Consider the following 13,346-nt stretch of genomic DNA (forward strand, 5'->3'; position numbering starts at 1 on the left):
TATTCTAAACCAGCCCTTACATCTGGGCATCGCATTTCGCCGACCATCGGGCGAGGGAGGGGCGCGTGCGCAAAAGCAGCCCCCCCCCCATTGGACGGGCTTTCCGAGGCGCGCTAGGAATGCGGGGTGCGAAATACCCGCCGGCCTTTGGAGTGCGGCTGCGTAGCGTGCCGCGTTGACGCCGCTCGCCCCTCGCCGGCTAGGGCGGGGCCTCCGCACCTGAACGCTGCCGGGTGACTGCCGCCTGGGGGTGGTCGGGTAGGATGGGTGGGTGGCGGCGGCGGGCGGGGGGATTGTAGGGCCGTTCCTCGCGAGCCTCCCCTTTTTTCCTTCTCGGCTCCTCCCTTCCCTCAGGGACCAGGCCCCTCCGCCCGGCTCAGCGGCGGGAGGATGTGTGAGCGCTTCTCGGGGCATCCCCAGGCGGCGCCGCGCGGCCAGGTAAGGCGGCTCTGGCCGGGGAGGCTGCTGGGAGTCCTGGGCAGAGAGGCCCCGGGGCAGGGGGGGGTGGCAGGTGGCCGCGGGAAAAGCGAGACTCCTCCGTGCGGCCGGGACTGTCCCTGGCCTCGCTGGGCGCCTGGCCGCCCGCTGTTCGGTGCCGGGAGGGCGGCGTGGTTTTTTTTTTATTATTATTTATTTAAAAAAATTAATTTTTTAATTGTTTTTTCTTATATCACGATAATTTGCATCATTCAATAACCTTGTTATATGATATAACCATTATTTTTCTTAACCAAATAACTAATTCATGCTAGTACTTCACTGACTTCCCCTCTTCCCTCCTCCTTATCTATTTGATAACTTAATTGTCCCCCTTTGCATTTAAATTCTAATTCATCATAATATATTTCTTATGTCAATCTAATTACAATTCTTTCAATCTGAATCAATATCCTTAATAATATTTCTGCTTCTCTCGTTTGAATTAGATCAAAGTATAACCTTTAAGCCCTGACCTGGATGGCCCAGGCTAGCCTGATCCCGTCAGATCTCAGAAGCTAAGCAGGGTCAGCCCTGGTTAGTATTTGGATGGGAGACCACCAAGGAAGACCAGGGTTGCTGTGCAGAGGAAGGCACTGGCAAACCACCTGTTAGTCTCCTGCCACTTGAAGGCACTTTACACACACACATAACCTTTAAGCCTTCCCAGCTTTAATTCATTTTCACAATATATTGTCCATGCCTCCCATTCTCCCACAAATTCTGTGTTCTCCTTTAGATTTACTAAGAGGCGGCGTGGGGTTGGAGGCGCTTCTCGAGGCATTGCGTGGGAGGTTTTGCCCTGGATTTGAATTATATATCCCATCGTTTTAGATATTGCATCTTTTAATTCTATTTTGTAATTGATACGAATATTTTAATGGCTTCGCCGTATTCATAAATCTGATTAGCAGTCATACATACATAAACCTTTATTGGCATAATATGATTAGCAGTCATATATAAAGTCAGCTGCTTAAAGTTGGGTCATGGCAACTAGGTCATTTTTTTTAAAAAAAAATTCTTTTAATATTTAGTGAATTTTAGTTTCTTAAATGTTAGTCAAGAATTTTAGCCAGGTATGGTCTTTTTAAAATCTATGTAATCTTTTATCTCGTGTATAGATGATACAAATGTTTTACTGGCATATGCCGTACTAATAATTCTGATTCTGTCCTGGATTTGCCGCTCCCTAGATGCACATTTTCCCCATTTGAATTTTCAAAACTCTGCATTGGGAGGCTTATTTTTTTTAGTTTTGAGAATTTAGATGGGGAAAATGTGTATCTGGAGAGTGGCAAATCCAAGGCAAAACCTCCCATTAATGTGGCCATTGGGATGTGAAGGGGAGCGGGCTTTTATTGGCAGGGAGAGGGAAGGAAGGCTGGGTGAGACCACCCTCATGGAGGAATAGGGATGCTCATTGCTTCAGCCTGGCTGTTGGTGTGGCGGGTGGTTAGACAGTGTCTTCTGTGCAGGATGGACTAACCAAACATGCAGTATCTCTGAGTACTCTGTGCCCCCCCCCTCAAATCTGGACCTTTGCTGTGTGGCTCCCACTTCTCCTGTGGGCTCAGTGGTAGAGCATCTGTTTGGCATGCAGAAGGTCCCTAGATTCAATCCCTGGCATCTCCAGTTAAAGGGACTAGGCAAGCAGGTGATGTGAAACACCTCTTCCTGAGACCCTGGAGGTCTGAGTAGACAATACTGACTTTGATGGAGCAGGGTCTGATTCAGTAGAAGGCAGCTTCATGTGTCCTTTCCTGTCCTTCCCCAAACCAACAGGAAAGGTTTTGAGGCACCTTGCTGTCATCTGTGATGAAGGTTTCCATGTTGCAAGATTCTGCCCAAGCAGGTTTCTGCAGAGACTGGAGGCAGTTGCTAAATTCAGGATCATCACCACTTGGAGCCTGTCTTGGAAGATAAATATTTTTTTAAGCAGCTGAAAATTTGTTGCTTTCTTTTAAACTTGTTTTCTGGAGGATTCTAAAACTGCTGCCTCTCAGTAGAAAGCTCCATTAAGAAAGCAGTTCCCTTAAAAGTCTTGGCCTAGCTCTCTGGCTTCTAGTGATAGGATAAGGCAAGAAAGGCTGTTGACAGTAATAGCACTGTGGTACTCCTAAAATATATAGCGAGATGTTAGTGCTAATTTTTTTGTACCATAGATCTAGTTGTACAAAAGATGCAAGATCCTTTGTAATGTTTGCTTATCGGCAGCAGTAACTTTATTACTTTTAGGGATGTCTTGAAGTTCTGTATCTACTGTGGGGGATAGAGATTAAATAAATAAATATTTTGGGCAATTTAGGTGAGGACTTATTTCACACTGAGCTTTGTAGTAAGCTTTTCAGCATGATTAGGGATGTCAAAACCTGGACAAATTTGGAGTTTTTTTCCTGTTCTTTTCCAAGGACTTTTTCTTTCCAGTTTTTCCATAGAAATATATTCTCTTTTGGAGTGCATGAAATGCTTTGAGACAAGGTTTTATTTACTCTGAATATGATGATTTTAATGTAAGGTAATCTACAGCATTACCTAATGATAAGCAAGGGAACTCCCTCCACCAATTTTCCCTTATAGACATCCTTAATTAGCTCACTATTAGTGTTATAATCCCTTGTATTGTGTATTCTCCCCTCAGGCATTTCTAAGATGTGTTAAACTTACATAATGATGCTACTGTAATTTTTAAGAATCATATGATTCAGAGCATGACTTGAGCTTACACAGAAATGGAATCGCTGGTTTTCATTTAAAGATTTAGGAGCCGAGGGAATCAAAGCACCATGAAGTATGGATGTTGAATTCAATGTATTTCCAGTGAGACAGGCGTAATTTAAGGTAAAACAATGCTTTTTGCTTAGCCTATCATCATTGTCTCTGTGTTTTATGCCTATGTTTTAGTTAATACACAGTTTTCTTGATTTCATTAAGTACTCTGTAACTTAAATCTGCTCTAACCTTTTATAGATAGAGAAATAAAACATGAACACTACCACATGTATAATATATATTATTTGACTTAATATTTGGGTTGTGTGTTTTCTTCACTAAATGTTATATGCTGCTGTACTGTGTTCTCAGACAAGAAGGGTCTCTATCGTATATATAATTCTGAACTTGAACTCTGAACTAGTGTGTGGATCACAAAATCTGAAGTCATGTACTTATGAAGCAGTGGTGACAGTGACAAAATAATGTTACTGCTACAGCATCAGCTAGCTCACAACGATCCCAATATTTCAAGGTAGCTCAGCAACTGCTGATACCAAAATCTGAGCCTTTATTATCCCAGGAAGAGACCATTAGCAGTGATACATTTTCCAAGTTTTTTGCTGATAAAATATTGAGAATATGCTCTGATCTGGATGATAGTTGTAACATAGGCACACCAGAAGAGAGGACTAATACACCGGCTGGTCTATTCAAGGATCATTTTTGTCCCAGTTTCTGTGATGGATGTCGACAAGATCCTGGGATCGGTGAAGGCCACTACTTGTACTCTAGATCCATCCTGGCTACTAAAATCACACCATATCAACAGGCCCTTAATATCTATTATAAGTCAGTCACTTACTCGGGGTACCTTCCCTCAACCACTCAGAGAGGCGGTTTTCTGTCCACTACTTAAAAAACCATCCTTACAGAAAAATGATATGGCCAAATATTGCTCGGTCTCTAACCTTCACTTTCTGGGCAAAGTGATTGAGAGAGCAGTAGAAGACCATCTCTAGGTCTTCTTGGATAACTCATCTGCCTGAGATCCTTTTCAGTCTGGCTTCAGGCTGGGCTATGGGACAGAGATGTCTCTACTAGCTTTAGTTGGTGACCTCAGTCTGAGCGTAGACAGAGGCCATGACTCTTTATTGCTTTTGTTGGACTTAACTGCAGCCTTTGGTACAATAAATCATATCATCTTGTTGAGACACTTGGAGGCAAAAGTAGGCATCGGGATGTGCACGGAACTGGTTCAAATCATTCCTCACGGATTGGACTCAAAAAGTTGCTGTGGAAGACCAGTTGTCATCAGTGTGGGATGTATCCTGTAGTTCTACAGGGTGCTATTCTATTCCCCATTCTTTTCAGTCCCTTAGGACAAATCATTTGTAGCTTTGGGGCTGGACATCATCAATATGTGGATGATACCCAGCTCTGTATATCTTTATCCAAATGCCCTGATGATTTGGTAGAGGTCCTGAATAACTGCCTGGCTGCTGTGGTGAATTGGTTAAGGCTGACCAAATTTAAACTGAACCCTGAAAAGATGGAGGTAATGCCAGTTGGGCAGAGATCTTGAAGGACATTGTGCTCCCCGCTTTTAATCGATTTCGAGTTCAGCTGACCCTTGCTGACTCAGTTAAGATCCTTGGGGTTATACTAGACCCAACATTATTACTGGAGAAGCAAATTAATGCATTTGCAAAAAACGGCTTTCTGCCAACTTAGCCTAGCATGAAAGATGGCCCCTCATCTTGACATGGCTGATGTGGCCACCTCGATCCACACCACAGTAACATCAAGGCTATCCTACTGTAATGTACTGTACATTGGTCTCCCTTCAAAATCAATTCAGAAACTCCAGTTGGCGAAGAATGCCACGACACAGCTATTATTGGGAGCTAGATGGAGCATGCATATTACTCCTATCCTTCAGGCACATGTTCATGGAAGAGAGGGCTGTTCATGGCTACCAGTCAAAGTGGATGCTAGCCATGACGCATACCTATTCTCTCCAGGATCAGATGAGCATGCCTATTATATTAGGTGCTTTGGAACACAGGCAGGATAATGCTGCTGCAGTTGTCTTGTTTGTGGGCTTCCTAGAGGCACCTGGTTGGCCACCGTGTGAACAGACTACTGGACTCAATGGACCTTGGTCTGATCCAGCATGGCTTTTCTTATGTAAGGTATTAGCTATCACATACAAAGCCCTTCATGGCCTCATATCGAGTCCATCGCGACAGCTTCACTCATCAGAGCAGGGTCTTCTGCAGGTACCAACCAGCAAATGTGCAAAATTTGCAACTGCCCATACACATGCTTTCTCCACTGAGACCCCCACCTTAGGAAATGACCTGCCTGAGAATGTCAGGCAAGCTCCCACTCTTCTGGCTTTCCACAAACTATGCAAAACTGAATTATTCAAGAGGGCTTTTCTATGCAGGCAGTAGAGTTGCAAGGTACTAAATGTTTCACAAAGTTACTTGGATAAAATATTAGGGACTGTGGTCTATACTACTGTGTATAGCTTGCTGAAACTCGGATCCTACTATGCAGTTTTTGCATCATTTAATGTGTCATGTTAATACTTATGCTTTGCTTCAGTTCTGTTTTCAGACTTCTGATTGGTTCTACACCCTTAATTCCTGTTTCATTGTTCATTGAATTCCCATCCTTCAATTGTATTGACTCACTCTGTTGTAATCTGCCTTGAGTTGAAGTGGGAAAGGTGGACTATAAATGATATAAATAAATAAATGTAGGGATGGGGAGACATTTCTAGGAAAACCTCCAAATATCCAGAACAAATATAAAAACAGAAAAAATGGGTGTGGCCTAGAACATGGGTATGGCTTAGAACACTGGAAAAGGAGGAGCCCCAGGACTGGCATCAAGATTCAGCACCTTCTGGGTCTATTACCCTGGGGGGATACTATCATTGGCCCTCATGAGCAGCAGCAAGGATTTGGGTTTCTCTCCTGCCCCGTGCTGTCCTTTCTTGCATGGGCTAGCCTTTTACCTTCTTTATGGTAGTGCAGGTGTTATCCTCCATCTAGGTTCTCTGGCTGATGGCTAGGAGCATCAGCAACATCTTCCTCCGCTGCTGGTGAGTGCACATGCTAATGGGCAACTGTCAGGCATGAGTCTGCCATCAACAAGAGGGAGTAGACATTTTTCTAAGAGCCCCTTAGTGCTTGGAATCAGGCCTGCACAGCCCCTTCTCCCCTTCACACTCTGCAGTGGCACCCCATAAGTGGTAAGGGAAAAATTATATTTCCCCCAGGCCCGTGCATGTGGAAGTACTTTCCATTTGTGTGTGTATTTGTAGTGGATCCAACCTCTGAGTGTGTGGTGTTTTTCATCTTTTGTGGTACAACAGTGATTCTGTATATTGGTAAGAATAAGCACCCTATCATATCTTTCTGGGAAACAGCAAATCCGATTAAATCGGCCAAGGTGCAGAATGTGTGTTGGGGGATGGAGGTTTAGTAGGTGAATTATTCTTTCACACTCCCAGCTCTTTCATGTCTTTCTTTTCTCCTTTTTCCCATTCCACCAAGAGAGCTCCTTTATAGATGCCTTTCATAGAAAATTTTCTGCAGGTCTGCTTTGTCAGCTGCACATATGAATGAGAATGCTTTGAACTTGTACGCTTCCTGTATCTGATCATTTCTTCATCCCATCTCCCTTAAGTGGAATTCATAAAGAGGGGTTGGCAGTATAGACTTTAGTGTCTTTGTGGTGGAGAAAAAACCTTTAGAAGGGATTGAATTTTCAGGACAGGCCGTCTGAATGTAAAGATATATCTGGAGCAGCTACTGCTGTTGAATAAATCAGTGGATGATACTTGCACGACTGTGAGCTCTTCCTAATGAAGGAAACTTTATTTTCAGTAAATTTTGAATTCTGTTTTTATGTGTTTAGAAGGTACTATCTAACACTGAATATCTTTTTAGGTTATAAAAACAGCTAAATGGAGTCGGAGCAGCTTTTCCATAGAGGGTTCTACCGAAATAGCTACAATAGCATAACTAGCGCAAGCAGTGATGAGGAACTTCTAGATGGAGCCGGGGTCATCATGGACTTTCAGACCTCTGAAGATGACAATTTGTTAGATGGTGATGCATCTGTTGGTAAGTCAGTAAATCACTGTTTTGCGATATTTAGTGAGGAATGTACATGGTGGAAGGTTGGGCTTTGAGGGTGTATGGGTGATGTAGATTGTTAGTGGTATATTGTGGACAAACAGATTTGTCAGTTGGAATGCAATGTAAAATGATAATACAGCAGGCACATGTAATAAGCGAAGGATTTATACACCATATTAATTGAAGAGGTTCTTAATCTAAAGCCTTTCCCTGCCATGCTTTATTTCTTTGCAGTGTTCAAGTGGCCTTTGTGCATTTATGCTTGGTGCAGAGAGGGTAGACAGGAAGAAGCTTTTCTCTCTCTTTCTCCTAATACTTGAACCCACTGAAGCTGAAGGGTAGGAGATTCAAGACCGACAAAAGGTGGAACTCGCTGCCCCATGATGTGGCGATGCCTGCCAACTTGGAAAGCTTTAAAAGGGTAGTAGACAAATTCATGAAGGATGCGGCTGTTACTAGTCATGATTGCTTCTAGCAATGATAGATATCTGCTCCCTCCAGCAACAGAGGCAGTATGCCTCTTTATATCAGTTGCTGGGAAGCATGGGTGGGAGGATGCTGTTGCAGTCATCCTGCTTGTGGGCTTCCTAGAGACAACTGATTGGCCACTTTGTAAACAAAATACTGGACTATCTAATCCAGCATGGCTCTTCATATGTACATTTCCACATATTGGAGTTGAATGCTGTGTGCTTCATTGGACCTCTGACTTCCAGAAGGCAGTGCCCTCTTCTCCCCAGTGATCTGAACATGCTTGAGGGAGGCTATATATGGGGGTTGAGCATCCAGCCTCTTGCTGTGTCTTCTAATTTCAATGCAGAACATACATGTAGGAACTTCATTTGAGTCCCATAATCTTTCCCCTTCCAGGTAGCTTGGGCACTTCAGGGTTTTTCTGAACGACCTTTTTAGGGAAAAGAATCCATTTTCTTTTGGTATTGTCAGTATGCATTAGGTTTACCCACAAGTGACAAGAATGTCAGCGCTACTTGAGAACATTTATATTACCATTGTAAGGCAGAGATCCTCCCTTCTAAAACCATTGACTTCCATGTACTTGGAAGGATGTTACTGTGCTTAGGATAACACTGTTGGGAAAATGTGGAAAATGAGAATGACTTACAACAAACTTCTAGTTGGGCTGTTCATAAATTATGGGGATAAAACATGTAATCCTATTGCCTATTAAGAAAAACTGCAAAAACAGTGTGTCAGATAGTTTGATAAAGTATTTCTGTGAATTGATTTTATACTTGAAAACACCAAAAAGGAAAATGGTGGGACACGGTTGGGGCAGTTCAAAGTACACCATAGTAAGATTTTTTCAGGTAAATATGGTACAAACATTTATGTACTGAATAATTAATTACAGTCATCTGAGCCATTAATAAACAACTTTACAAACTCTTGAAGGAAAAATATCTCAGAAGATTGTTGCAATTAATAATAGGACTTACCGAAATGTGCAAACAGAGGGAAGCTGTTCTGTAGGAGAGATGTACTAGGTTGTTATGCATTAGATTTTGAAGCTTGCCAAGAAATAGCAAGCCTTTTTTCTAGTGTGGAAGGTCAATCTGCCTCTCAGATCATATTCTTCATTATGTGTTTTTAGCAAAGCTTTCTCAAGCCTTGTTGTTCACAGCATTTGGTTAAAAGGCACATGGTGCAGCTATTCTGCAGAAGCTAAGCATGTATGGGCCTGTTAATGCATGGATGAGTGATCTTAAGAGGACTCTGTATATGCCTCCTTGAGTTCTCTGATGGAAAAAATACAGCTTATGACTTCTTATTCATTCTACTTCTCTGTGTTCTGCCTCCATTATGTTTGATCTAACATAGTAAATCTTGTGGGACAGGAACATGTTACTTGGGTTCCACATAGCTAATTCTTGACACTGTGTTTAGAGTTTATGCAGTTACACTGATCAGGGCTTTGTGGGAATCTAAACTTTGTATAATTGGAATAGTGCTATGAGGTGTGCATTGTCTAATAGATTGTTCTCACCCTTATACTGAATAATTTGGCACTGGAAAATATATGAAAGGTTTTTTGAAATAAGGGAAGATTCTTTGAAGACAGTTTATTTCTATAGTACCTACAGTAACTAGATAGAGTATATAACCCAAAGTAAATGCACCCAAAATAAAGACACAAGTCTCCTGACTTCAGGGTACAGTCTGAAATACTAGGTATGGAAAAGAAGGGGAATGGAGAGAGAAGGTATAGGATGGAGATCAGTTAATAGGCATTTAAATTTAGCTGGGATCAGACTGAGTAAATGTGCCTGTGGTCTTTTATGCATGATCTGGTTCTGTTGGATCTGCTGTTCTCGAACTGCAAAGTATTTGCAATTGAATTCTCAAAACACTATCCACAGGGGCTTTTTGCCCCAAAGAAATTCCAGGAGTACCTTGTGATCAGATATGCATCCCTAGCGAAAATGCATAGCTTCTGAACCACACCTGAATCTCCCCCCCCCCCCGAAAACGTTGCTTTGTAATTGGCTGTAGTGTATTTTTTGAAATATATCACCAGCCCTGCATGGGATTCTTTCATTTGATCTGAAACATGGCCATTTTACAGCCAAAGCAGAAAAGGGTCTGGACAACCCCCCCCCCCATCAATTTGTTTCTGCATAACTCAATGCAGGGGTCATAAGAACATAAAAACACTTGCACAGTCATTTGTGACATTCATCGTCCTATAGGTAGTCTTTCACTCACAAAAAGAATGCCTTTCATGCCTATAAGAGGACATGTATAAGGGGTGGGCAGCAAATCAGCCCGGCTGTTCCATCCCGCTGAGGACTGAAATGGACCCACACTCTCTGTGAAGAAGAGTTGGTTTTCATATGCCGACTTTACCTTTTAAGGAAAATCAAACCAGCTTACAATCTCCTTTCTTTCCTCTCCCCGCAGCAGACACCTTATAAGGTAGGTGGAGCTGAGAGAGTTCAGAGAGAACTGTGATTAGCCCGAGGTCGCCCAGCTGGTTTCATGTGCAGAAATGGGGAAACCAACCCGGTTCACCTGATTAGAGTCCGCCATGATTATTTCAGCGTTCTCTCAGCTGTTTGATCTGAAACTGACCTACGCTCGCTGTGAAACTGACCAAATAAGCAGCCTCATGATTTCTCTCACTAGTGCACTCCATAATGGCTTCCAGGGGAGGGGTTGGATGAGGGGGACAGATACGTGGGAGGGAGAAGTGAGAATGGGCATGGGGAGAAAAACCTGAAGTGACAGGTATGCACAGGACCAGCTTTCGATTTGGAATTGAGGCAGGCTTTAAACTTGGGGTAAAATGGCATCCTGAAAACCTGGAGAAAATGCAAGGGGAGAGCCAAGATGACTTCTGAAGGTCGGAAAATATATGCATAATTAAAATGAAGCCTCAAAGTAGCCAGGGGGTGACTGCGACGGGAACAACCCGTGCATAAAAGGCCTGTGTAACAACACTCTGTGTCTTACTACAAAGTAAAATCTATGTAGTAATAAGCTTTGGCACAGTCCAGTCCAAAATTAAGCTCAGAAGAGCTTAACTGCAGTTGTACTCTGTTAACAGGTGCTTTATTTATTCTGTGGGGCTTGCACGTACTTAGTTTTGGCTTGACTTAGAAGGTAGTCCTCGTGTGTTCTTCATGGTCACAACCATGTCTTTCCAAGTTCTGTGGCTGCATTGAGGACTTTGGGGGGGGGGTACAATTACTGCTTTAGGCCCTTGTTTTAGAGTGTAAACCCAGCTTTTACAAAGCAGAGTAGAAAATTCTTACACAGGGACTTGAGTGAAGTGTCATTTCATCACAGGGTCTTTGTCATCCCACTGTACTGCAGTAATAGGGCATCATCCTGACCTCTGTCGGCTTAAACTTGCGCCATGTATCTGCATTTCAGTACCCAACTCCAGTGAAGAATGGTATTCCAGTCCTATCCTGCCTCACTTCCACCCAACAGTGGAGCAACACAGAGGATGATGGGGTGATCAAGAGCAAGTAAAACTGGGAGAAGGAGCCAGGTTACTCATGTGTACTGGAAGGAACAGCAGTAGCAGTCTGGCTACTGACCTGCATACAGTTTTCCAGTTTCTCCCACTTCCTGCTGTGGGATGTTGCTTTGTCATGCAGACGTTGCTTTGCCATGTTCTCCAAGAACATTTGAAGAGAATGGTGAGCTCCCATAATAATTGGCTAGCCCCATCACCCAATAATTGAAAGCTTCAAAATTGTTATGACCAAAATTACTAATTTTTTTTTTAATCTGTCCATAACATTGTAAGCTAAAGTGAAACAGGATACAGGAAAATCTGGCCAACTTAAAATGAGAAAGAAAAGTTGCTTTAGTGCATTTCTGATATTTATTTTGTTAGATGTTTGTTGGTTGATTTTTTTTCTGTTGGTTGATTTTTAGTTTTCCTTTGTTGAGGAGGCTTCTGTACCTTTCAAGTCATTTATTGGGAACATCAGTCTGAACACTTTGTCCTTCTCTCTGGCTTCTGTTGTTTTCTCTGGAGCGTACTGGACCTGGGGAATGACTTACTACCATACGTTGTTCTCCCAGGGCATCTTAGGAGGACAGTGGCCTTCCTAATAATTTAATTTTGCCCCCTCACCCTCATTCTCTTGAGTGGGAAAGGATTGCTATCTCTTAATTCAAAGGTCCTTTATTTGTGGGACTTCTCTGTCATGTGCGGAGAATTTGGGAAGGGGGTCTTTGTTTTTGGACATGGGCAGTTTGTGATGATGGCAACACATCAGCTTTTCCAAACAGGCCAAGTTGTGGCTCCCTGGGGCCATTTCAGGTTAGGGGAACAGTATGGGGGAACATTAAAGCCCCTGTTCTGGTCCTAGTCCTAATCGAGCCTGTATGTGTCTGAGAATTCAGTTCCCAGCACAGAACTCCCACACTATGGGTGCTTTCACACATGCTGAATAATATACTTTCATTCCACTTTCAATGCACTTTAACAATCATTTGCAAGTGGATTTTGCCATTTCACATAGTAAATTTCAGCTGCAAAGTGCATTGAAAGTGGATTGAAAGAGCATTATTCGGCATGTGTGAAAGCAACCAATATCTCAGTTGACAGTCCATATATCTACCATGTGTTAATAACTAGTGAACTGGTCCTTCTTTTTTAGTATTCTGATTTATGTTGTTCAACATGCAACTGTTGCAGTTGTTCATGATTTGTGTCTTATTATTTTTAACTTTTGAAACCCAACTTTAATTTAACTTGTGCATGTGTCCCATCGTGAATAAAAAGGACAAAAAAGTCTATGAGAGCTCTTCATTGGTGCTGCAGGATGAAAAGTGTCCATTACATGGGCGGATGCTATCTGAACTACTCATTTAAGTGTTCTCAGGCTAATCTGAAGAGATAATGGCAGGAAGCTGAAGCACGGTGCAGGGGTTTAAGTGCTATGTTTACAACGCTGCCTAACACTTTGCCATCATCCTTTACCATCTAAAGATAGGTCAGTGAAAACTTAAAAAGAACCAGCATCTATATACAATGATGTATTTTAGTGTGTTTTGTCCTTACATATAGTACTGATAGTAATTTGAAATCCAATGTCACTGTTTTTAACAAAGTCTTGATGCTGTTTGTAAATATTTCCCCCTGATCTTAAAAATTCTTAGGCTAATACTGACGATAAAGTGACAGTTCTATTCTGGTTTAGAGTCTTGGCAGTGCTGATCCTGTGCCTGGTTCTGATCCTGTGGTTCTGATCCTGTGCCTGGAGGGTGGGTTTCAGCAGGCAGTGCTGGGGCCTGCTGCTCAGCCCCTTGTCCTTTGGCTTGTGGGGACACAAATGTTTTTCAACATCTACATGATGCTGCTGGGTGATGCCGTGCAGAGATTTGAGCTAGGTTGTCACCAATACGTGGGCAACGCTCAACTCTGCTTTGTGTTTCCGGTGGATCGCATGGAGGCTGTAGAAACTCTGAACCAGCGCCTGGAGGCAGTCATAGAGTGGATGAGGGCTAATTGAAGCGTAA

At 42.8% G+C, this 13,346-nt stretch overlaps 1 protein-coding gene across 2 annotated transcripts in view; it reads left to right on the forward strand.

Moving 5' to 3' along the window:
* Positions 1-416: 416 nt before the first annotated feature.
* Positions 417-13,346, forward strand: part of CLCN3 (chloride voltage-gated channel 3) — a 60,635-nt gene continuing 47,705 nt past the window's right edge. The window contains exons 1-2 of one of the 2 annotated variants that reach the window (XM_056855213.1): positions 417-438; positions 7,155-7,331. In XM_056855213.1, coding sequence (XP_056711191.1) covers positions 7,172-7,331 — 160 coding nt within the window. In that variant the 5' untranslated portion in view covers positions 417-438; positions 7,155-7,171. Of the gene's footprint in view, positions 439-7,154; positions 7,332-13,346 lie in introns of those variants that run through there. The other variant, XM_056855215.1, reaches the window with a different exon arrangement.

The sequence above is a fragment of the Euleptes europaea genome, chromosome 9 (genome assembly GCF_029931775.1).
Source record: "Euleptes europaea isolate rEulEur1 chromosome 9, rEulEur1.hap1, whole genome shotgun sequence".
Classification (NCBI taxonomy): Eukaryota; Metazoa; Chordata; class Lepidosauria; order Squamata; family Sphaerodactylidae; genus Euleptes; species Euleptes europaea.